This window comes from Staurois parvus, unplaced genomic scaffold, assembly GCF_062004578.1.
Source record: "Staurois parvus isolate SC_StPar_1 unplaced genomic scaffold, SC_StPar_1.0 ptg000142l, whole genome shotgun sequence".
NCBI lineage: Eukaryota > Metazoa > Chordata > Amphibia > Anura > Ranidae > Staurois > Staurois parvus.
This window is the reverse complement of record NW_028317938.1, coordinates 1,717,074-1,742,812: the sequence shown is the minus strand read 5'-3', so window position 1 is coordinate 1,742,812 and position 25,739 is coordinate 1,717,074. Positions and strand designations below refer to the sequence as shown.

At 40.3% G+C, this 25,739-nt stretch overlaps 1 protein-coding gene across 1 annotated transcript in view; it reads right to left on the bottom strand.

The window, feature by feature from the left end:
• Nucleotides 1-25,500, bottom strand: part of LEMD2 (LEM domain nuclear envelope protein 2) — a 48,661-nt gene extending 23,161 nt beyond the window's left edge. Inside the window, exons 1-3 of the mRNA XM_089673589.1 lie at nt 24,155-25,500; nt 4,162-4,202; nt 1,118-1,193 (exon numbers count right to left, since the gene is read on the bottom strand). Coding sequence (XP_089529715.1) covers nt 1,118-1,193; nt 4,162-4,202; nt 24,155-25,484 — 1,447 coding nt within the window. The 5' untranslated portion in view covers nt 25,485-25,500. The remainder of the gene's footprint in view (nt 1-1,117; nt 1,194-4,161; nt 4,203-24,154) is intronic.
• Nucleotides 25,501-25,739: the final 239 nt, after the last annotated feature.

Genomic DNA, 25,739 nt, shown 5'->3' with positions numbered 1-25,739 from the left:
CATGTCAGCCTCCTTTCTCCAGTCCCATCTCCCCCATCCCATGTCCGCCTCCTTTCTCCAGTCCATGATGATGCCCTGAGCACACACTAAACTGCTGATTTCCTGTCTGTTACATTACGCAAAGAAAGAAATTCTATGTAAGTGGTCCTCCACTGTGCACCCTGCTGTATCGTCTGGTGAAGTCATGATTAATGCCATTTTACCTTTGAATAAATTGATTTACATTTACCAAGGGTGTCCCTGGAAATTTTATAAGGTTTGGCCTCTTGAACATCTCAGTGAGGGGTTATGTTAGGGCCTTCTGTGCTTCCTTTGTGAGAAGTAGGGTCATCTGTTGGTCACCCATATTTGCCTAACTATGGTTTACCCCTGTTTTTCCCCTCTTGTTTTTCCTGCCTTCACACCCCATTACCTCCCTCTTTTTTTTTTTTTTTAAATCTTGTATTTATGTTGCCTGGGAATGTCTTTTGAGTTTTATGACAAGTGTCTTTGTCATGTTGCTGTCTCCCTGGACTATGTATATTTGGATCTAATCTGTCTTTTATGCTTGTCCAATTGTTTCCAGTTCTTCATGTAATGCTTTTATACTTTAATAATGCACCCGTTTTGTACATTCATTTTGTTAGCGACATCAGCTTTACCATCTCGCCTAACTTCCTCTTCCATTGCCAGATATCTAGATTGTCCAGCCTGCATGTGGTGGTAGTATGCCTGGATTTTCCTGTGGAGATTGCATTTCGGTGATCTGCCTTTATGTCACTTATTTTAGGAGCAATTTTTACTTTTTTTTATTGCTGGTAAACTTTTACCCTGCACTAGCCAGGGTGCTTTGTTTTTACACTTATGTTTTTGTACAGTGTGTATATGGCCACTGGACACTGGCAGAGCTTATAACAATACTTAGAGCAAGTTTGACTCCAGTGAAGCAGGGTACCTTTGAAAATCCTATAAATATGCAAGTTTACTTTTGTCCATAGAGATGTTACTAACCAGCATTAAATATAAAAGCAAAGTAATATCAATGAATGTAGCCTGTTAGCTCAAACTGACACAAATGCAAGAAAATGACTGGCAGACTATACTGTCTATTTGTAACAATGAAGCATTACACACTCACCAGCCTCTATCGACAGAAAATTATATAGTTCTGAAAGGATCTGAAGAATGGTTTGCTTTTGCATGGCTTGGCAATACTGAAAAAGAAACAAAAATAGAAAGACGAGAGAGGCCATTTAAAATGCATGTGCAGCATATTAGCATACACTGCAAGTCTGTATGTTGCACACCAGTTGAAACAGGAGTGTAAATGGATCCAATAATATAAAAAGAAAAAAAAAATGGAGATCTTGCCTCCAAGTAAATCCATAAACAATGTAGTTTATTAGACAACCATACTAAGATGGACACAGTCATGAGTTAAAACCAGGTCAGATCCAAGCCTCTGTATGTATACTATAACCCTGAATGGCTGTGAAAGAGGTCATATAGACATACATACTGGCCGGTGAAACTCCTGGGGAGGATTGGGTGACAACTTCTGATATACTGCAGGTGTAACCAGGTCTAATCAAATGTTTGGCACCAGGGGAAAACCACCAAGGAGATGGCCGTGCTGTGTGTACCCAGACCCAGAATTTGTCATCAGACCCGAAGTGATGATGCCGCCATCCTACCAGCTGTACCAGAGGGGGAGAGGACCACAGGGCGCTCTCTCACCAATGGGATGATGCATTTTAAAGTTCATGGCTTCCTTGTCAAATCCAAATCGGCAAGGGAGCAGACTAATTATATGTGCACTACAGGTCACAAGTGAAGAAAAAAAACTAAATTACTGAATAAAAGCTAAATTACTGAATAAATGAATATACTTTTAACAGCTCAATATTGATTGGACTATTGTTTTTCAGCAATTTAGATTTCTGGAACATAGTGTTATGTATATTATACATATTTATTTACTAGGGCTTTTTACCAATACTTTCCTCCTGTGATGGATGGTGAGTACAATATTTTATATAATTTAATTTATCGCTTCAAGATCTTAATTCCTAGCTTCATCATTGCACGGTTTTAGCTAGGGGTTGATTTACTAAAAAGGTAAATATTCTGTGAACTGCAAATGCACCTCAAGTGCACTGCAAGTGCAGTTGGTTTATATCCGAGAAAGCTCTGAAATGACCTGAAGCTCTGCAGATTTATTTCATCCAATCATGTGCAAGCAAAATGCTGTTTTTTTATTTTTCTTAAATGTTTCCCTCAGGGTGGATTTGATTTAAATCACTAGTCAGTAAGGCTTGATTTAAATCATAGTTTTCTACATAGACTAATTCTTGCTGGTATAACTTTAATATGCAAGTAGATGAAGATTTTTAGAATAACTTTTCATATTAGTTTTTTTATCCCCAGTTTAATAGGTTAATCATTCATATTTGGACAACTTTTCTGTTGTACTTAGGAAGGAGAAAAATAATCATTACCTTAATAACAATTTAAATAGATTTATTCAACTGAAACATAAACATTACAGCATATGTTATTTGCTTAAACAAACATCCATGTTTGTTAACTAATTTGGCTAAACAAAATATATATATTTTAAGAAACTTAGACTGTCAGCCCCTTCCTCCTCACACTTAGCTTCACTTTCTTCTTGTGCAGATCTATTCCACTCCAAACAATCAGAAAAATATTGTTTCTATTCTATTCACTGAACTTCTTGAAACTTAGCACTGAAGGGGTTGATTCTGTATTCATAGGTTTGTAGAAGTTAGGATTAAGGTCTTTTTCTTAACTCTGTTCATGTTATAACATTTTTGCTGTGAAGATGAGGCATGTGATCTCCGCTGAGTCAAATTCAGTTTTGAGAACTGCAAAAGTAAACCAAACATCTGTGATAATATCTTGTAGGCAGAGAAACTGCCCAATAATCTTACAAAAACCTCTGGAAGAGCATGACATTGTGAATGGATTAATGGAATTTATTTACCAAAAAAATTAAACATACAGCCTTATTCTACATAATTAAAAAACAAATCTTTATTTCATGATGGAATAACCTTTGGATGGTAATATATTTTCCTCAAAAAGCATTTTATTCCAAAAAATCCGATTTAAATCAAATAAATCGGATTTAAATAAAAAAAATCTGATTATTTAAAAAAAAAATCATTGATTTTTATCCACCCTGGTTTCCCTCAGATCTAGAGCAACTGCACTTTCAGTGCACTTGCAGTGCCTGTCAGTATAAACAGTGCTGCCATAACCTTGGTGGTTTTCCCCTGGTGCTGAGCATTTGTCCAGACCTGGTTACACCCACGGTATATCAGAAGCTGGCACTCGATCCTCCCCAGCAGTATGTGTGTCTCTATGACCTCTTTCATAACAAGTGTACAGAAGCTTGGATGTGACCTGGCTTTAATTCATGACTGTGTCCATCTTTGTATGGTTGTCTAATGAACTATTCTTTATGGATTTGCTTGGAAGCAAGATCTCCATTTATTAATATTATTGGATCCATGGACACCCCTGATCCAACCAGTGCGCAGCATACAGGCTTGTGTTTTATTTCCATTTCTCTAGTGGATTGCTAGCAGCACAGTGATGTGGGGCCATCAACACATTAGTCCACCAAGTGTATAGCTCTTCTGGTCCTATTTGAGGATTTAATTAGCATACACTACCACTTGCCCCTGGATGATGGTCTATCCTAATATCTGAGTGGCTTGACAGCAAACATTTCAAATTTCGGAAGCAAAACTTTTATAGTAATCTGCTCCAAGATAATGACTGCTCTTCTCAGACAAAATGTTAGTTTTTCAGCTATAGATGGCAATAACTTAATTCTATTTACATAACAGATACAACACATAAAAAACACTGAATGCAGAAATGCTTATTTAAGATTATGATTTCGATAATACAGAATACAACATTATTGTACTGTTTAGTATAAGACAGGTAGCAATTTTCAAGGATGTACAGATAAAGAAAAATTACAGTTTATCACAAAATTACAAACTTCTGTGTGTATATATATATATATATATATATATATATATATATATATATATATATATATATATATACATACACATACATATACATACATACACAGATCTATCTATATCTATATATATATATCTCTATATCTATCTATCTTACCTTATCAGCTTTGCCTTCACAGTCAGGAGGAATAAGTTTGACTGAAACAAACAAACAGACAAATGTGAATTTCAAAATATGTACCACCAATTTCAGAATTGTTGCTAAAGCACAACTCCAGCCAAATCTTGTTTTTCCTTTCAAGGGGAGCTTCAGCCTATTTACCCCCCCCCCCCAAAAAAAGTCAATTAGCCACTTCAAGTCCAGACACTTTTACCACCTTCCTTTCCAGGCCAATGTTTAGCGCTATCACACTTTGCATGACAATTGCGAGGTCATGCAACACCGTACCCATATGAATTTTTTAGCATTTTTTTGAGACAGATAAAAGTTTATTTTGGTGGTATTTATTCACCACTGGGATTTTTACTTTTTTTGCTATATAAATGAAAAATTCCAAACATTTGGAAAGAAAAAAAAAAAAAATGTTTTTCTTATAAAATTTAGCAAATAGTCTTTCTTCATAAATCTTGGCCAAAATGTATTCAGCTATCTTTTTAGTAAAAAATAAAATAACACAAATTAGTTTATAACCAAAAATTATAATTTTCCAAAACTTTTTTTTTACATTTTTATTTTTATATTATTTTTTATGTTTTTTTTTTTTTTAACATACTGTCACCCTAGCAGTAAATTACTTTTCTTGCGACCAGCCATAATTTGAGATTTTCTTTTACTTTCAATAACACTAAATTTGGCAAAAAGAAAGGGTTACTCTTCCTAACAGATGCAGATAACAAAAGCCTGACCAGTGTTCTAATACCTTTCCTCCCTGTCAAAAACTAAGGAAAAGTTTTGCCTTGAATTATACTTTAAAAATGTTTTTACTGTTTACATTTTTTCTGCAAATATGTAAGGCTGGCCATAGATTACCCAATTTTGAGATTTTTGGTTTAGATTTACCAAAAACCATATAAATAGTAGATCAAACCTAACACCACTTTTAATTGCACCCAATCAGGCAGGCTCTTGCACTACATAGTTGAAGGTAAATCTAAAGGAAACTGGACAGATATTGGGCAGAAAATTGTTTAGTGTACGGCCAGCCTAAGAGTGGGATCTTCAAGTCTGCCAGATCTATGGAACTTGGCAGATATCCACAGAGAGTGAATAACCATATGCTGGATCCCTTGTGCATGCCCAAACACACCACAGGTCCCTAGCTGTAATCCTGCAAAATGTCTACACATGTGAGGTCTCGCAGACTTCCTGATGGGATATCAACATCCAACATCACAGGACGCAGGTTAAGAGGTCTTACACATCTACCAGGAAGCGAGGGAAAAAAAACATTTTTAATTTCTAATATGTTCCTGCAAATGTGCAAGACGGAGGGGGTTGGAGGCAGGGGAGAGGACGTTGCTAGAATGGGTGAAGGCCTGCTTTAACCTCTTCCTGTTGGCCATACGCATAAATGCATCCTTATATAAAAACACATGACTGTGCTTACAGCGTACTCTCTACGTGCTCCCAGCACAGTCACTCGCGGGTACCGGAAGCTCCTGATTCATACTTGGGATCGAGAACTTTCCTATCATGTGACCGCTGTGACTGCCAACCACAACAATCACGATTCGAATACCCACTGTGACGAACGCGGGTGTCTGACCACCGCCTTCTTCACTGACTTGTGACAAGACTGGTCAATCTCACACTAGGTACCAACAGAGCGATTGTTACTGGGTATAGTTAACTAAGCAATTAACTCATTAAATTGCCGCCATGACTTTTACTGAATAGTCCAAAACTTTCAGAAGATTAGCAATTACAAAAATGAAAAATAAATGTCTGTACACAAACTGTCACCACAGACAGGTATATTTAGAGGATTATACTACAGTAGCGCTCTTCAAGAGACAGGGATTCTTTCCATTTGAACTAGCACATTTTGAGACCATTTCAACAATTTTCAAAATATAGTGAAAAGGGTAAAATGGTGCAAATAAAATATTTACAAAAAAAAACAAAAAAAAAAAAAACGTATTACAAAGTAACAGAGAACAAGTAACAGAAAAAGGTAAATATCTGCAATGTCCTTATTTTCAGCAAAGTTCAGTCAGTCAACAAGCAAGGTGTTACCAGCTCTCATAACTTGCTTGATAGTTCACGAGAGCTGTCAAAATGTGATGGCATTCCATTTTCCTTCACATCAAGGTGGGTGCTGACAGAGACCACCTGACCAATCATCCGGTCTAACAGGTGTTGCCGGAATGTCACCACTTTTATGATCAAGTCCCAGATACAGTTTTCTGCAAGTATTAATATCCATGAACATCTGCAGGGTACAGTCAGCTACCCTGCATATTATTGTTCAGTATGAAATCAGCTTATATATAAATTAAGAGATAGCTATTACAGGTCACGGATATCCATTTCTCATAGGAGTGTGGAGGCCTAATCCACTCTGGTATCTTCTAGAATAGGGGTGTTTGGTTCAAAATGCTACCCAATAACTGATAAAGGTAAATATGGACGTTATTCTGGCTATGCTGTCATAATTTCAGAAGTTATTAAATGTAGTGGGATGATGATGGCTTCTACTGAGAAAGATGTGTATTCTGCAGACCTCCAACTAAGGTATTTATGACCCAATCTCTAATAACTCTCTAGGCCAGGGGTGTCAAACTGGCGGCCCTCCAGCTGTTGCAAAACTACAAGTCCCATCATGCCTCTGGGACTCATGCTTGTAACTGTCAGTCTTGCAATGCCTCATGGGACTTGTAGTTTGGCAACAGCTGGAGGGCCACCAGTTTGACACCCGTGATCTAGACACTAGGGGGTTTATTTACTAAAGCTGGAGAGTCCAAAATCAGACTCCCTTCTGCATAGAAACCAATCAGCTTCTAACCTCAGCTTGCTCAATGAAGCTTTGGCAATGAAACCTGGAAGCTGATTGGTTTCTATGCAGAAGGGAGTCTGATTTTGGACTCTCCAGCTTTAGTAAATAAACCCCTAAGTGCCAAGTCAGACACTTTTATGAGCCCTGAGATGTGTACTGGGGGTTAGATTCTGCAAGTCCGATCAACAGATGTATAAGGGTTGTCTGGCATCAGCTAACAGTTGTATATTGTATAAACTGAAGAAAGGAGAGGGGGAGGTCACTGACTATGTCTTATGACAAAATAACACTAACACACACACAGCTATTCAGGTACGCATGACCATTAATGATTACATGAAAGTTTGCCAATTGTGTTTATATAAACCTAAATATATATGTAAACAGTGTACTTGTCTTTTATTGGTTCCTTGTAGCCTGTTAACTATACCAGATACAGAAAGGCTACATTAGTGTGTTACTGTGTATTAAGGGCAGCATCACAAGGCAAAAATAAAAAATACAACCGCCACATCTGAACCTATTTACTACCAGAGCTGTTTTTGTTTTTTGCACACGTTTAAAAGCACATTTTATGCCTGAAGATTAATTAAGCACCCAAAGAATATATATTTTCTGAAAGCAAAGACATTGGAGAATAAAACAGTGGTCGCTGAATGATCCACGTGAAAGCCAATAGCTCTCTGAACAAATTTAAAACACTGTCTACAGCAGCCTGGGAGTCAGATTAAAATTCTGGTTGACCAACCAGCATGTATAAATGGCGCTGGAAGACTCGTGCTTAAAGCGGTAGTAAACTCTGCATTTCTATTTATGCCTACAGGATTACCTGTAGGAACAGCAAATATCCTCTAAACGTGCACCGTGTAGGAGATATTTACTTTAGTAGCAGTCGGTGACATCACCATTGCAAGTGCACTGCGCTCTCAATGGATGGCATGCTATTCAAATGGCCAAATCCCACGAACCCAGAAGGAAGACAGTGTGAAGTTGGAAGCCCTGTCAGCCTCTGTTTTAAGGGAAGCCCATCATGATGTGCTAGTATGTCATGCATTATCCTGCAGGGGACTTTTTTTCTTGTGTGGTTTACAAATGCTTTAAAGCAATGGACTGAACTTTAAAGATGGGTGTGATAATGTAGAGTTTACTGATGCAGTTACTCAATCATCACTATGATTTTTTAATACACACTGAGAATACTCCTAACAAAATGGGTTAGCCACACTTCTACAGTCAGGCCGTGTGTGCTCAGTCACATCAAACTCTTTGGGACCTCATGCCAGATCCGTTTATCATTATCAACCTCTCTGTTACAGGAAATTATGTACTCACTAAAAAAAAACCCTTTAAAAAAAAACAAAAAAAAAACCACACAATACAATTCCTTCTGTAGCGCAAAATTGCCTAGGTATCGAAATGTTCAGACCAAAGCTTAAAAACTATGCATATAAGTGATAATAGGAGTTAGTTTTCTGCTTATTCCTTTGCCAGAAATCCCTCAAGACAGCCATGTAAGAAAGGACTTTGCTCATCTATAGAAAACAAAATTTTGAAAGTGCACGTATTAGCCTTAGTATACACAAGGAAAATAAAAACAAAAGTTTACAGTGCTGTCTCAATGGAATTCTAGAAAAAAAAAAAAAAAAAAGATATCTCAATTCTATCTTCTCCATTTATCCTACAGGACAGCAAAATAACAAGAAAGCAAGATGAATACTTAGGGGGCTAAGCCTAAAGAACATTTTTTCCAAACAACTTGTTTTGGTTAGATAACAGGTCAGTTCTGTAGTGTTTAATTTGTTGATGATTGAAAACCAGGACCTGGTCAAGGTTATCCGGTTACTTAAAAAGGGCAGAACCAGCTTGAAATGTCATACATTGTTTTCATGGTAAGTTTGATCCATGTGATGCAGTTAACTGATAACATATCTTTTTTATTGGCCCTCTGAATACAAAGAGTAAACTGCAAATCCTACAGTCTTTGAAAGCACTAAACCTGGCCATAGATGGGTCGAAAGTTGGTCAGTTCATTAGGGACCGGACAAATTTTGATGGGCAGGCGAATAGTACAGAAGTCGATCTCTCGATCAACATCTGTACAACCAGCCTCTCAGGTTTATTTCATCATCACTGATGAGTATTCTGAGGTGGGGAAGTCTCCGACCAGTCTTCACGAGAAGGATTCCCCCAATTAATACTGAGTGTGTTGATTAAGGAATCAAATAATTTTTTTCATTTATCTTGCTGGTTGAACCCGCTGCAACTGCATATGATTTCTTCAGACAGCAAAGACTTCATACTATTAATTGTACAACTGATAAAATGGAAAAACCAAATCCTGAAGCAATGAATATCAGATTTTTGCACTTTTCTAGATCAGAATGGCCTAGCATTTGAGTGGGGACACAAAAAGCTGCTGCAGCAATGTGCACCCTAGGAGGAACAGAGGAAAAATAAGACAGATTTTAGTCAGGGCCTGTACCAAGATATGAGCTGCCAAAGAGAGGACTAGAACCATAAAACAAAACATTCTTCAACTAAGGTCCAACCGATATTTACCAATAAAGATTCACGCCTATATATGAAGCTAAACCGCCTGCCAAGGAATTTAGCCAAAAACCCTTCAAATTGAGTTAATCAAAGAAGTAGTACAGATGAAGCTACAGACGGCTTGAACAATCATTTGCTACAAGCCACTGCCTTGCAGATGACCTGCAGATCATCAAGCCTAAAACACTTGATCCAGAAACACAACTCATGTTCTCAAAATGAAAACACCTTTAAGATATTTGGAGAAGAATAATCGGTTTTCCAGTTCCAAACATTCCTAATGAATTGTTTCTCATGGGCTGATGAACCCTTTCCTCAAAAAAGGAACACATATATAGGAGGTCCTCACCATCTTCAGTGTCCCTCAATACCAGACCTCATGCACACAGGGCGTTTTTGCAGCCATTTTTAGGGGCATCTGGTGTTTTGTATTTTTTACCGCTTCCAAACACCCCTTCATGTTCTACTATGTGTCCATGCACACAGACTTTTAGAAGCGTCTAGTGGCAGAAAACAAAAACCCACTGCCAATGTGTCCAGGAGCAGCAGTTTGGGCAGAAAAATGCTTGACACTACTAAAAGCCCCTAAATGCTAGGCCTGTTTAGCGCTCGAGCATTAATTAATTTCAATGGCCAGAATAAATTACTTACTCTGGACAATTAAATGAATTAACGCCCAAGTGCTTGACGCTTCTAAAAGCTTTTTTTAAAAAAGAGCACTGCAAACTGATTTCATAGTACAAAAGTACCATGCAATCCAGTGTGGGCAGGACCAGTGTTTTGGGTGTCTTAACTTTAACTTTGTGTTGACACCCGCTACAGATTGCAAATGGAGTGCATTTTTCATGCAGTGTGAAGCGTACAGGAACGCACAGCATATTCCTGTGCGATTCATGTGTGGGAATGGTGCGAACCAGCCTCAAGATGGCAGATTCCTTAGCTGAAAAGGAGAGGAGGCTTTAGATTATTTATTTATTACAGGTACTTATATAGCGCTGTCAATTAACACAATGCTTTACACACACAGTACATTCACATCAGTCTCTAACAATCTAAAGTCCCTAACTTACATTCATACACATATTAGGGCCAATTGAGACAGGATCCAATTAAACTACCAGCATGTCTTTGAACTGTGGAAGGAAACCAGAGTACCCAAAAGGAAACCCACACAGACAAAGGGAGAACATGCAAACTTCAGGGGTGTTGCTGTGGTTGGGATTCGAAGCAACGATCCTAGTACTGCCAGGTGGAAGTGCTAACCAATTTAGCCACTTTAAGAGTTATGCAAACGGTTTTAATATGCTACTTCAGGCTACCATCACTGCTGGTCATGCGACCAAAATCTACCCATTTGATCTTTGCTCAACAGGACCGACTAATCTAAACTACGATCATGTGACTAGCATTGAAAGATAGAAGCAACATTTTCTCTTGGAAAGGAAAGTGCTTTAGAGCTTCTATTGCTCTTTATTTATTTATACTAGCCAGACTGTCAACTCAGATTTAAAGGAGACAAACATTGTTGGGGAAAAAAAAAAAAGGCCATGGCCAAGTTATGGTGCTACGTCTGTATTTCAGCTATTTATTGACAAGGTTTTTCTTTTTAAATATATTTTATTAAGTTGAAAGGAATATAAAAACATCAATTGTATCTGCTACATGTAGACTGGCATAGTTACAATGGTGTTAAACACATACCCTAAATTGCCTAAAGTATTGGAACGCCTGCCTTTACATGCACATGAACTTTAATGGCATCCCAGTCTTAGTCTGTTGGGTTCAATATTGAGTTGGCCCACCCTTTGCAGCTATAACAGCTTCAACTCTCCTGGGAAGGCTGTCCACAAGGTTTAGGAGTGTGTCTATGGGAATGTTTGACCATTCTTCCAGAAGCGCATTTGTGAGGTCAGGCACTGATGTCGGACGAGAAGGCCTGGCTTGAAGTCTCCACTCTTATTCATCCCAAAGGTGTTCTATCAGGTTGAGGTGAGGACTCAGTCAAGTTCCTCCATGCCATGCTCACTCATCCATGTCTCTATGGGCATTGCTTTGTGCACTCATGTTGGAACAGGAAGGGGCCATCCCCAAACTGTTCCCACAAAGTTGGGAGCATGAAATTGTTCAAAATGTCTTGGTATGCTGAAGTTTTCAGTAGTCCCTTCATTGGAACTAAGGGGCCAAGCCAACCCCTGAACAACAACGCCACACCATAATCCCCTCCAAACTTTACACTTGGCACAATGCAGTCAGGCAAGTACTGCTCTCCTTTCAACCGCTATACCAAGACATGGACTGCCAGAGAAGCACGATTGGTCACTCCAGAGAGCACGTCTCGACTGCTCTGGAGTCCAATGGCAGCGAGCTTTACACCACTGTATCTGACGCTTTGCATTGCACTTGGTGATGTAAGGCTTGGATGCAGCTGCTCGGCCATGGAAACCCATTCCATGAAGCTCTCTATACACTGTTGTTGTGCTAATCTGAAGGCAACTCAAAGTTTGGAGGTGTTTAGCTATTGACTCTGCAGACAGTGGCGACCTCTGTGCTTCAGCATGCGCTGACCCTGCTCTGTCATTTTACATGACCTGCCACTTCGTGGCGGAGTTGCTGCTGTTCTTTTTGGAAACAAGGGATAACAATCTATAGGGCACAGATAAATCTAGAAGATAGTTCTGGTCTTACTGCGTTCACACTAACCTTGTAAGGATGCAATTTTTCCTTTAAACATTACAAACATAGAAAGATTAATAATTGAGCAATATATTCCCAAAAGAAGAGAGCCAGCATCTCTAGTAACTGTATAATATTGTATACAAAACCTATTAGGCAAGAAGTAAGGGACTAGAGGAAGAAAAAAGGAAACTGAGTCATTTATAAGCAAGTTTGATTAGCTCTAACATTCTAAGAAACAGTAGTCAAATACTATTTGTTTCCCTGCAGGTTATTTTACCCAGACTCTGTTATATGAGCATTTTCTGCAGGAAAAGTGCTTACTGGAGCTCTCTAATAACATCCAAAGCATGAATCTTGCTAATATCATACAGTTTTAGCTTATGTTTCCTCCAGTAGTCTCAAGAAACTGGTCCCAATACAGTATTCACTGGAATGAATGATCCTATTTTTCTTTGCCAATTTCTAGTTGTAGAGTAAACAGTAAGCAAAACGATCTCTAGTCAGATGAATAGTAAGAAGTTAATTTTCTGATATTGATTTTCTTGCAAAATGTCCAATAAATCTTACCAACCAGTCTTTATTTATCCAAATGCACCCATAAACTTAAAAAAACTGCCCCATAATATGAACAATTCTAGCACAATTGCACAACAACCTGACCTTTAATAGAGAGAACATATATTCCATATAATCATTGCCAAGAATTTTAAAAGCAGGCCACAGTAAAAATGCAATCTGCTCTGCTGATGGGAAAAAAAAAAATCTCTCTCTCTCTCTCTCTCTCTCTCTCTGAACTATGCATGGTACCATAAAAGCAAAACATTCCATGCATCATGGATCCCTGGGTTTTGAGTTTAGCAGGAGACTTAAAGATCTCCATCACCAACTTAAAAATACAGCTAAAGGAAAATAAAGTATTTTACATGCTGCGGTCAGGCTCATCCACCTTGCTAACCGTTCTGTATCAGCCACCCCTCTCTGCCAATCCCTCCAGTGGCTTCCAATTGCCCAACGGATAAAATTCAAAACCTTAACATATAAAGCTATTTATAACTCTGCCCCAAATTACATCACCAATCTTGTCTCCAAATATCACCCAAACCGTCCTCTCCGCTCCTTGCACGACCTCCTGCTCTCTAGCTCCCTTGTCTCCTCCTCCCATGCTTGTCTCCAGGACTTCTCCAGAGCTTCCCCCATCTTCTGGAACTCTCTACCCCAATTTATCAGACTATCGCCTACTCTGCTCACTATTAGGCGACGTCTGAAAACCTCTCTCTTCATGGAAGCCTATCCTGCCCTCAGCTAATAATGGAATATTCTATTCCTTCTACCAGTCTATCCCCCCCAGTTATTACCTTTTGTACCACTAGCCCCTCCCTCTTAGATTGTAAGCTCCAAGGAGCAGGGCCCTCCTAACCCTCTTGTATTGAACTGTATTGTCTCCCGTTATATTGTAAAGTGCTGAGCAAACTGTTGGCACTATATAAATCCTGTATAATAATACATACTTACTTGCAATGTTTTTTCTATCCATAAACACGTTTTTATTCTTTTGAAAGGTGCCATTGAATTTGCTAAAAAAATGTGACTTCTACAGGCAGAGTCAATTCCTTACCACAGCCAATTTCTGCAATGCTATATCTCTCTCCTCTCTTCTGGGCGTGTTCCAGTTCTAGGAATGTCTATGCTGGCCCAGCTCCTCGACCACATTCTTTCCTACATTATCTTTTCTGCAGCTTCCAGGGAAAAAGAAAGGGTGATGACTGAGTTTGCTGACATCACCTCCAAGATGGTGACACTCTGCAGCGGTCTTAGAGCTTTTGGATGTCTAGACAAGCTTTTACAGGTAGATAACATGCATATACTTATAGAAAGATTGTTTGCTTTAACCCTTCTAACTGCTCCGATTGTAAATAGTTGAGTGAAGCTGTACTGCTTGCAGCAAGCTGCCTCAACATTTACCAAGAATGTAAGCTCACGGATCATTTTAGCAACCATGACCCTATGATCAGAAATTATAATACAGGATTTATATAGCGCCAACAATTTGCGCAGCGCTTTACAAAATTAAGGTAGACATTACAATTACAATACAATTTGGTACAAGAGGAAACAGAGGGCCCTGCTCGTTAGAGCTTACAATCTAGGAGGAAGGGTTGAAATCACTGTGTCTGGGACCTTTCTCTTTTCAATGAATGGATGTGATCAGCTGCAGCTCACATCTAAACATACTGCAAACAAGTGACATACGCTGGCAAGTCTTGCTGCTTTTCTGTTTAGTGCTATATTAAAATGCCCCCCACAACCTAAAGGGGAGATGCTTTGTAATAGAAACACAAAATAAAAAAAATAAAAAAAGTAATATTAATACCGGATTTATGTAGCACCAACAGTTTGTGCAGCACTTTACAATGTGAGGGCAAACAGTACAGTTACAATACAATTGAGTACAGGAGGAATCAGAGGGCCCTACTCATAAGAGCTTACAATCAGATTGTACACCCCTTGAGGGTTAGGGACTGATGTGAATGTACAATATATATGTAAAGCGCTGCGTAAATTGACAGCTATATATGTACCTGAAATAAAAGGGATCATTAAATCATTAGACCCAGTGACTGTATTGAAGGCTTATCCATATCATTTGCACTGGGGTGCACTCGCCAATCTTGCCCAGCGGTGTAAAAATAGGATATGCCAGGATCGGCACTTTAGCAGTGTGTTCTCACAAAGGACATCAGCAGCTGTGAGTTCATTGTGAACCAGCCATTAAAGTCAGTATATCAGCAGAAGCTAGTCAACTATCAATTTCAGGAAATTGACAATGGCTGCCACCATATTAATCTCATGAAATGCTTGGTTGAAATGTAGAAAACCCCTTCAAAATAAATTCACACTTTACCTTGTTCCAACAATACATATTTATCAATGATTACAAGATATAAAATTACATGATGCGATTGATGAGTTACTATACCAAAGCCTACAACTTTACAGGCAAAACCATTTTCTGTAACAGAAAAAAATGCTCATCCTCCTTGATATTAATAATAATGTAGCCTTTATACTATAACAGAGAAAGTCCAGAGATAAAACCAGCCGATAAGTATTCAAACACTGGGCACCCTCTATTATACTCTGGATGACATTTCGTTTATTCACAAGGAGATAATATTACAGCATGGCACTTCTCGGAGACTGCAAATGGCATTTCATCCAATTTTAGCCAGCAACAGGTGTCATCACTTGTTCCTTTCAGGCTACCTGTGCCGTTTCTTTATTCAGCAGATCAGAGATGTATTTATAGGGAGATGGAAACGGAGATTCTAGCACAACACTAAATTCCAGAAACCTAGGAGTCTTAAGTTAAAGTGTTACTAAACCCCGGACCCTGTACTCACTATCTGGTCGCCCACAGTACACACAACATGGACGTGCAATTATTTTAGTAAATATAAACTGCTAAATACCTTTTCTCATCAGCAGTATATAGCAGTCTTGTGACTTATCTGTGTCCAACAGAGCACTGGTTAAAGCTTATAGGAGTTTTCATTCTGCTATAGGAGGATGCAGGACCCCTGACCTCTGTCTGGACAGTGCTGATTGGTCCTGTGCTGATCGCATGCACTCTCCCAAGGAGAAAAAAAAAAAACCCTCTCTAGCAATACATACCAAACTGAGCATGTGCAGAGTGACTCCACACAATATGTCTTATCAGGAGATAGGAGGAGGACACTGGAAGAAGGAGAGTATCAGAGAAGTCAGGATCAAACAGCCTTTTTACACAATGCAGAGGATTAATCACTTAGCCTGGGTTCACACTGATGTGGTGTGGAATTCACAGCCTGTTCATGCGAACCACTGCGGGTGTGTATGTTAAGTTAACAACACTCCGAAATCAGTCCACAAACCGTGGTGCTATGTGCAGAATCGAATCGCATAGGTGTGAATACCCGTGCGATCCGATTCTAGTGTGGACCAAAAAAAGGGTCCTGCACCTTTTTGGTGCGGTGCGATTAGAGCCATACAAAATGTATGGCTCCAATCGCACCGCACACAATTCGCATGTGATTTGCCCAGGAATGCGGTGTGGGTCCTGTGCAAATTACATGCGATGTACCAAACCGCATATATGTGAACCCAGGCTTAGGTTCCACAGTGAGTATAACAAGCATGCTTTACTGCGTATACAGACTGACTTTACTGTTGTGGGTTTAGTAACACTTTAAAGCTGCACCTTGGGCACATGTGCACTACAAAAAACATTTACACTAATGTGTTCCACGTGCCTAAGCCACAGCATTATGTACCACTATGACATTCACTCACAACTCTACCCCCCCCCCCAATATTGTGCTAAGAGATGCACTAATAGCTGGAGTATTCAGATCACAGTGATCAGCTTGCACTCTAACACCTCCATTCAGTAAACATCCTGCAATCTTTTACAAAATACATTCTGTACCCACACAGTGCCTTGCATTCATCAAATGATAAGTTCACCTTTCATAATAGGTTACATATTCTAGGGGTGCATCATGTAGTGGTGCACCAAACTGAAAATTCTGGGACCGAAACTGACAATTCAGCATGCAAAATGGACAGTTTAAAAAAAAAGAAAAAATAATATATATATATATATATATATATATATATATATATATATATATATATATAATTGCATTATATTGTACTTTTTAATAACATGAATTTAACTGAAAATTTATTTATTTTCAGCACCCTTCGGCCAATAGCCTGCTTTCAAATTGAGCCATTTTTGCAGTGCTTTTGCGTAACAAAAAAAAAAAAGAAGGAATAGCTCGAGAAAAAAACACATCTCTTTAAATTCAATGTTTGTCTTCACACTAGTCCGTTGTACTTCTCTTGCTGCGTTAAAAATCCTGCTTGCCACATCTTTGCTGCATGTTTGGCGAGACAAAAAAAAAAAAAAAAAAAAAAAAACGCACCTCCCCATTGAGGCCTGGTTTACACCAAAGTGTTTCTTTTAGGGCTTTTTGCATATATGCAATACAGTCCATTTAACATGGTTTTCCTATGGGACAAGTTCACATCTATGCTTGTTTGAGCTGCCGCAATTTTGCAAAAAGGTCAAGTACTTTTTGAAACGCAAAACATTTCAAAAGACTTCAAATGGGAGATGCTGCACAAAACACATGTAGTGTGTTTGATGCATTTTCATGCGCTTGCTGGGTTTTTGATGCCTTTTGCATTTTAAACCTGCCCAGCAACAAGTTGGCCAAAAAAAAAAAAAAGAAGCAAAAAAAACGCACTGCAAAACTGACAAACTGCACTGGTGTGAACCAGGTCTGAGATGCATAGAAAATGCGTCAAACACACACACACACGTGTTGCGTTTTTGATGAGTTTTTAAACTGCCCGCCAACAAGTTGGCCCATCAAAAAATGCGTCAAAAATGCACATGCAAAAAAAACGCAAAACACTGCAAAACCAAACTGCATTGGTGTGAACCAGACCTGAAATGAAAACCCATCCGAATCACACACTTTTTTTTTTTTTTTTTATAAAAACACACACCCTAAACTTGGTAAAATCACAGTTTCAGCAGCCATTATCGGCATCTTTTTTCCTATCGGTAAAATGCAGATAACACTATTCTCGGCTGATTCATTTCAGCTTCAGGTATATCAGTGCATCCCTAGTAACATGTTATGAATGCACCAGGCTCTGCTCCCTCCCCTCGCTGTCAAATTAAAAAAAAAAAAAAAAAAAAAAAAAAAAAAAAAAAAAAAAAACCGCAGCCGTGCGGGGCTCTGCCCACACAGCCGAGTCACTCATTCACTTCTGGAAATAGAGTTACCAGTAAGCCCAACTCCAGTTTTCCTAAGTCATCTTCCAGGACAGCTCACGGGATGATAAGCAAGAACTTACCAGCCTAGGGTGGGACCACTGTCTGGAGGATATTACGCCCAAAAGCTTGCTCTTGGCTACTCAAGAGATCAAAATGGTGACTGATAAATGTTGAGAAACATGACCAGGTGGCGGCCTTACATATCTGATCCAGGAAGGCACCAGCTCTCTCTGCCCAGAACCCAGGTGAGGCTCTAGTAAAATTCTCATTAATGAAAGGCACTGATAGGTCTTTAGTCTGGTAGCAAAGTGAAATAGCCTGCTTCATCCATCTGGTAATAATTGGCTTAAAAGCTTGAGATCCTCATCGTTTGCTGGTAAAAAGGACAAAGAGCATCAGACCTTCTGAATTGTTTAGACAAATCAAAGTAATGTAAGAGACATCTCCTAACATCAAGCAAACTGAAATTCTGAAGTCATCAAAAATCGACAAAAATGGCTCTCTGATCGATAGAGCTTGCAGCATGTCCCAAGAGAGACAAGACTTCACCTGTACAGGTCTCATTCTGGCCACTGACTTAAAGAACCAAGAAACCATCAGATCACCCGGAGAGAAACTCTTAGAAATGCTCCTAAGGCTGCTGCCTGCACTTTCATAGTGCTGAGGCATAAACCCTTGTCTACACCCTCTTGAAAAAATTCTAGGATTGCTTGGATGGAGCTTTCAGAATGTTCCTCAGCCATCCAAGAAATAATGCATATCCATATTTTAAAATAGATAGCCCGGTTATTGGCTTTCGACAGGTAACCAATGTCTGTACCACTTTTCCTGAAAATCCTTCTTGCTTCAACAACTGCTTCTCAGGTACCACGCTGAGAGGTTTAACGTGCCCATGCCTGGACAATGAACAGATATAAGAGAGCCTCCCACTTTGGAAGAAACACCAGCAGACTGCCAAGAATTTCAGGAGAGCGAACCAAGAGCGTTTCAGCCAATATGGAGCGATCAGAACTTCTCTAGTCAAAACTACCATAATGTTGCTGGAATCAGCTTGGGGGGGGGGGGGGCTGGAGTATAAGCAATATTGTAGAGCCATGTCCCCCGGATTCATGGGGGGAAAAAAAAAAAAATTGGTACCTTCACATTTGCTTGGGAGGCAAATAGGTCTATTTCTGGCTGGTTCCACATATCTGTGAGCCAAGAGAAAACTTCGACGAGAGCCCACTCCTCCTGACACACTGCTTGACGGCTGAGGAAATCCGCTAACACATTCTGGAGAGCCCTTTAGGCAAGGATTGATGCCAGGTTGGCCCCTGCCCATCTCAAGATCTTCTCCATAATCATCTGCAAGTTCAGACTCCTGGTGCCTCGTAGCTTGTTAAGCCACTGTTGTGCTCTTGTCTGAGAGGACTTGCAGATGTCATCATCTGTAAGTCCCTTCAATTGACTCTGAAACCCCATCAAAGCCCTCTCCACAGCCAAGAGCTTCCTTTGTTTTGAAGAAAACCAAGCTTCTGTCTTTGACCACTGGCCCTGGGCTATACTGTCTTGCATGTGCACATCCCATCCCCAAGAGCTGGCATCTGTAGTCATTCTCAAGGAAATTGGCCAAATCCAATCTAGACCCTGGAAAGATGAGCTTTTGTCCTCCACCACCAAAGATTCTGCTTAACCTTCTGAAGGAGGAGAATCTTGTCCTCCAGGGTGTTCCTTGCACCATTCCAGGCCTTAAGGAGAAAGTGATTTGAAGCCTTTGGTGAAACCAGGCCCAAGGAACAGCCAGGAAGAATGCAGTCATGAGATCTACTACTGCGGAAATCTCCCTCAGGGAAACAGGGAGATGTGACTGCAGCTGTGCTACCTGGTACCTGACCCTGTCTTGTTTGACTTCGGGGAGAAACACCTTTTGTACCACCATATCTACTTAGTAACCCAGGAACTTTATTGACAGAGATGGAACCAGGTTTGATTTTTCCCAGTTGATCACCAAGCCCAGGGATTGTAGGTGGTTCTGAGTAACCTCTAGATCCCTCCGCAACTTCTGTTCAGAGGGAGCAGCCAACAGGAGATAGTTTAAATAAGGAACTATATAAGGAACTATCAGAATGCCCTTTAGCCTCAATGGTGCTAGAGCTTCTCCCAGGACCTTGGAGAAAACCTTCAGAACTGAGGACAGTCTGAATGGGAGCGACCTGTACTGTAGGTGCTAAACATCCTCCCCCAACTTGATGGCCATCCTTAAGTACTTCTAACCAGATGCATGCATGGGAATGTGAAGATGTGCATCCTTCAGATCCAGGGTTACCATAAAACACCTCTGGCATAGGATAAGCCTGAGCGAGAACATCAATTTCATTAAAACAATGTTTGTATTTTGATTCGTTGAGAGGTCGCAAATTCACAATCAGACAGAATTTGCTTGAGAGTTTTTTCACCACAAAAATTAGGTATTTGATAGGTGGTAGAGGAGGCAATAGGTCTCCCTCCACCTTGCTGCCTGTTTTAACCCTTGAATGTATTGCGTTTTGCAACAGCACGGCCTGCCATGGCTGTAAAGCAAAGCATTGTGGCCACTGCATGAGTACAGCCCTGAGCAGCTGCATGCTTCTTTTTAGGTGGGTGCAAGGTGGCATTAAAAACCTGGCAATACTGTCTGCTTTTACACCCCCCCCCCCCAGTGGGAAAAAACCCTAATACAGTCTCTTCTGCAACCCCCTGGACTTAACAAGCACGTGAGTCTTGGGGGGGCAGTGCAAGGGTATTTTCCCTTTACTGTGCCTAGAATGGAGCTTTAAGAAAATAAAATGGAATTTCTATTATTTTTGCAATATCAATGTTTTTTTCTACTTCAAGTTGTTAATATGAAATACGTTAGCTGATTATGTGTGTGTGTGGATTATAATAAAGCAGCTGACACAGTTAATATGTATTTTTATTACTGCAGTAATTCTTCTTGTAACAATTCAAGTGGGAGGCTTTGTTTGACTACAAATCGTGAGATATCTAGAGGGCACTGCATTTAAGTTTTTCCTCTGTTCTGTAACAGTTTGCTTCATAAAGGCCAAGAGAATTTAAAAAATTTTCAAGCTGGTAATATAGTTTACACTCTGACTGTACTACCTATGACTAAATAAGTAGCAATCCATTCTGTTGATTTCCAATCCGGAAAGCCCTTGAAGTACATACTTGCTGGTAACTAAAAAAAGAATTGTAACAGGAACAGCCAACTGTAATGCCAAATAATGACGACTTTACTGCACTCAAAGTTTTAATGCTCTGCATTCAAAGTATGGGTTGACAGTGCTCCATGTCTACTACTACGGAGTGGCTCCAGCAATTACAACATATCTAAATCCAAAATCAAATATATAATGTATTGCAGTGCAACAATCTGAGAGCCTGGCACACACTAAAGCAGGCTGAACAGAGGAAAAAAAAAACAAAAAACAAATAAATAAATGGAGTGAGCACCATACTAACACAAGCAATGTCAGTATGGCAAACTCCCCGCTGTGCCTTTGTGTTCTGACAAGGCCCCACAGCCTTAAACACACTGATCAGCGCTCACAGCCATTGGTTGCCAGCACTGATCAGATGCTGGTTTTCCAGCATGCCCATTTGACAGTAGCAGGTGGTGCGACATGCTTCTGTAGAACATAAAGCTGTACACATGGGCTGAAAGTTAGCCCGTTCCTGCTGAATCAACCAATTTTGCATGATTTTTGGCCTGTGTGCATAAGGATTTAGAGAAGGTTGCATTCATTTTCTGCCTTTTTTTTCTTCTTTATTTTCACCTTGTTACCAGCCTCTCTCAATATTTTTGAGATGGAGGAACCCTCGAAATAACTTTTTTGTCTTCAGGGAACCCCTGCTAACAATTACATTTACAGCTCACAGTACATTATTGTGATGGTAAATGGGAAGAACGTTTCTTAATTTGCGATCAATGATAAGAATTACCCCCTTTCAGATAGCAAAAAAGATAATTGGTGTGAGTGGTTACTCATCTGAGAAGCAGAAATCACTTATTGCTCCAAGGACCCCTAGCTACCTTATTGTGGTCATTGGAAAGAATTCCCCCTTACAGATAGCTAAAAAGGCCATTGGTGTCAGTCAGTGGTTACTCATCTGAGAAGCAGAAATCTTACTCCTCAAGGAACCCCTAGAAACCTCTGGAGGAACCCTATGGTTCCACGGAACCCTGGTTGAGAAACGTTGCTTTAGACAGTCTGTATCCAGAGTCAATCATTTGTAGGTAATCACTCCATGAGCGATTGCATGCGAGCAGCCAATAATAGCTATGGGACCCATCAGCCTTCCATAGCTTTCAAAGAGACTTCTCATCCACAACTATTTGCAAGGAACTCCCACTGGGTCTACGACATCAAATTGCAAACAGCCTCATTCAGATGTATAAATGGGGCCTAAAACACCAGCTCCAGCACTGCTCTGAAGCCTCAGCTCCAGGCAATTCCTAAAACCTCAGCTTCATAGTTGATCCAAGACCCTTCACTTCAGAAACTACTGCTCCAGCCCAAAAATGATTTGCGCTATTTAGCTAGTGCTGCCAAAGTAGTACAAAAACACCTTTTTCTACTTTAGACTTCCATAGGTATAACAAGTAAAAGTAAAGCTTGCCCTGGCACCTTATGGCATTGGATATTCTGTGATAATCATTTTAGAATGTTTGACATTACCAGTTTACATTTAACAGAGCAGTTTTATTCATGTAACACAAACTGCCTTCCATGTCCCTTGAGCTTAAGTCAGAGAGCGCATGCACTGAAGATGCATTATCTTGTCATTATTCCCCTCTTCTTGTTTATTGGCGAAGATTTATTAGTGGGATATACTCAAAATATAATATTGTTTCCCATTATGATAAGTATGGAGTGTCGTATCACAGTATAACTGTGACCTCGTGTGGTTGGGGAAATAGCAGTAGGTTATTTGTAGGGAAAAAGGTGGCCAATTTTGAATGCTGTTGTGAATTTAGGTGGAGCCAAAATATTGTTTTTCTTTCATTTCCCCGGACATGTAGGGAATTATATTATAGCGATAATGTCCTCTAAACAAAACAGTGCTGACCTAACAAATTGCAGGCGGCAAAAAAATCCCAACAACCCCGATAACACGTGGACTACAGAAGCAAATGTGACAATATGCGGGCAACAAATGTTACATGGGGTGATACATGGGCAACATATGACAACAGGAGTTACAAAAAAACAATAACTGACAATGACAACTGGAGCTATTCTACCTTTGCCCTCCCTCTTTCCCTATCTAGCTCCAGGGCCAAAGGAAAGAGCACAGTCCATAACGCTCCATACTGCCCACTCCCTTCTGCATGGCCAACTAGTGATGCTGACACGGATATTGCAGTCAGTGCTGGAGATGGACCTGTAGGAAATGATGTGAGCAAAAATGTTTTGGCTGGAGTTGGGTTTTAATGAACGTAGGATAAGAATGCTATCTCAATTGATATTCTTAAATACTCAATGCTGAACCCTAGGTATGGCTTTTATTGCTGAGTGAACCAATGTAAATATGTACATTCCATACCTGAGGGACCATTGTGGAAGTGGAGATTCACTGTAGTAGTTGGTGCTACTACGGTGATTGTGGCATCCTCCTGGGCCCTTCTGAATAGTGAATACAAGGGGTTGCTTGCCTGGCACAGCCGCAACTTGCGGAACACTTGTATTTTTTTAAAATAATATAAGGCATTAATTGACTGGACAAGGTGAAGAGGTGATGTCACAATCTCCACCTTGTCCAGAATGTCTTCTATTCATTAAAAAAAAAATACAAGGTGTTCCAAGAACGATAGCTGTGCCAAGTGGCCCTCTGTATTCACTATGCAGAAGGTCAGCACTGGGCACTGTGCCCATAAGACTGATCACCACAGTGATTTGCGGTTTCAGTGGTCTTCCAGGTATGGAAAATGCATACTTGCATTGGTCCACTCTACAAATAAAAAAAAATACCTGCATACCTGGAATTTAGCTTGTACAACTCAGGGATATAGAGGATTTTTTCAGCTACAAAATTAAAAGATGGCCATCAAAAAACTGAAAAAAAAAAAAACAACTTACTGTCATCCTGCTGTGTACCGTAAAGTATTTCGCTCTTCATAATGAGAATACCAAAGAAAACAATACATAAGCCTACTGACAGTGCCCGCACCAGTTTTGATAAATAATATTCTAGAGTTCGACTCCAATTTGGTTTACTTAGAGCAGATTTTCCTTGACTCAAATTTGGATAGTTCTTATAGGAAAGCTGGTCCTTTGCCCCCCCTTCATTGTATCTGTACCAAGGTCTACCCTCATCCCTATTTATAGGCAAACCTGACCGGCTACTTCTTTCACCTGCTGACCTTAACCTTATCTCCTGTCCCAGGTAGCCACCATAATCAGGAGTGCTTCTTGCAAATCTCTCACCTCCTAGAGAAGACCTGGCCTCCTGTTCCATAGAACCATAATCAGAAGTAGTTTTTGAAAATCTATCAACTCCCAAGGTGGATCTGACCTCCTGCCCCATGGAACCATAATCGGAAGCAGTTTTTGTAAACCGATCATCTCCCACATAGGACCTGGCCTCGTGCCCCAAAGAACCAAATCTAGAAGTGGTTTTTGGAAATCTATCACCTACCGTGGAAGACATGACCTCCTTTTCCATGGAACCATAACTAGAAGTGGTTTTTGGAAATCTATCATCTGCTAAGGAGGGCCTGACCTCTTGCCCAAGGTAACCACTATAATCAGAGGTGTTCCTTGTGAATCTTTCACCTCCCATGGAAGACCTGACCTCCTGCCCTAGGTAGCCACCATAATCAGATGTGTTCCTTGTATATCTGTCCGCTCCCTGGGAGGACCTGTTCTGCTCCAATATTCCACTATAATCAAAAGTGGTTCTTGGAGCTCTCTCCCCTCCCAGTGAAGATCTATTCTCATACTCGGAGTAGCCACCATATTCAGCGGTGCTTCTACCTAAATGCCCTCCCAGCAGTGGGGACCTGTCACTCCTCCCCTGTCCTGTGCCCCCCACGTGAGCAGGGACACCTTTACTATAGGAGGAATAGCTATCCTCTGCCCTTTCCGACCTCCCTCCATAGCTGTTCCTCCCCAGCACGGGGGAACTGTCCTCTTCATCCTCCCAATCCTCTCCTTTATCTTCTAGGGGTTCGCTGCGCCTACTCCTCGTGTTCCCCTCGCTTCTCCTCGTCCTCCCGCTCGACTTTTTCTGGCTTTTCGCAGACTCTGCTTTTAACTTTTGCAGCTTTTTTTGGTACACCCCTCGGGTACTGTCAGTGATAGGTCCCGGAGTAACGCCTAGCTCCTGCAACTCAGCCTTGAGTTCGGCATCCGACATGTTTCTCATGGCTGCCATGACGTCGCTTGCCCGCGCCTTCCCCAGCGCCATGTTGGTAAAGGGCGAGTAGATGGGCGGGGTCTATGCTGAAACCGAAGCTGAACATATTAGTGCAGTAAGCAGACTGCTGAAGAAAGAACACAAACTGACTAAGCGGTTTTTTTTCAGGTTGAAAGTATATACAATTCTAATCACTATACTCTCATATAGCAGGTTTTATCAAGGACATGTTATTTTCCTGCTTTTGAACTCCTTCAATACGGGTACTTTCACCCCCTTCCCTCCCAGTCCGTTTTTCAGCACTGC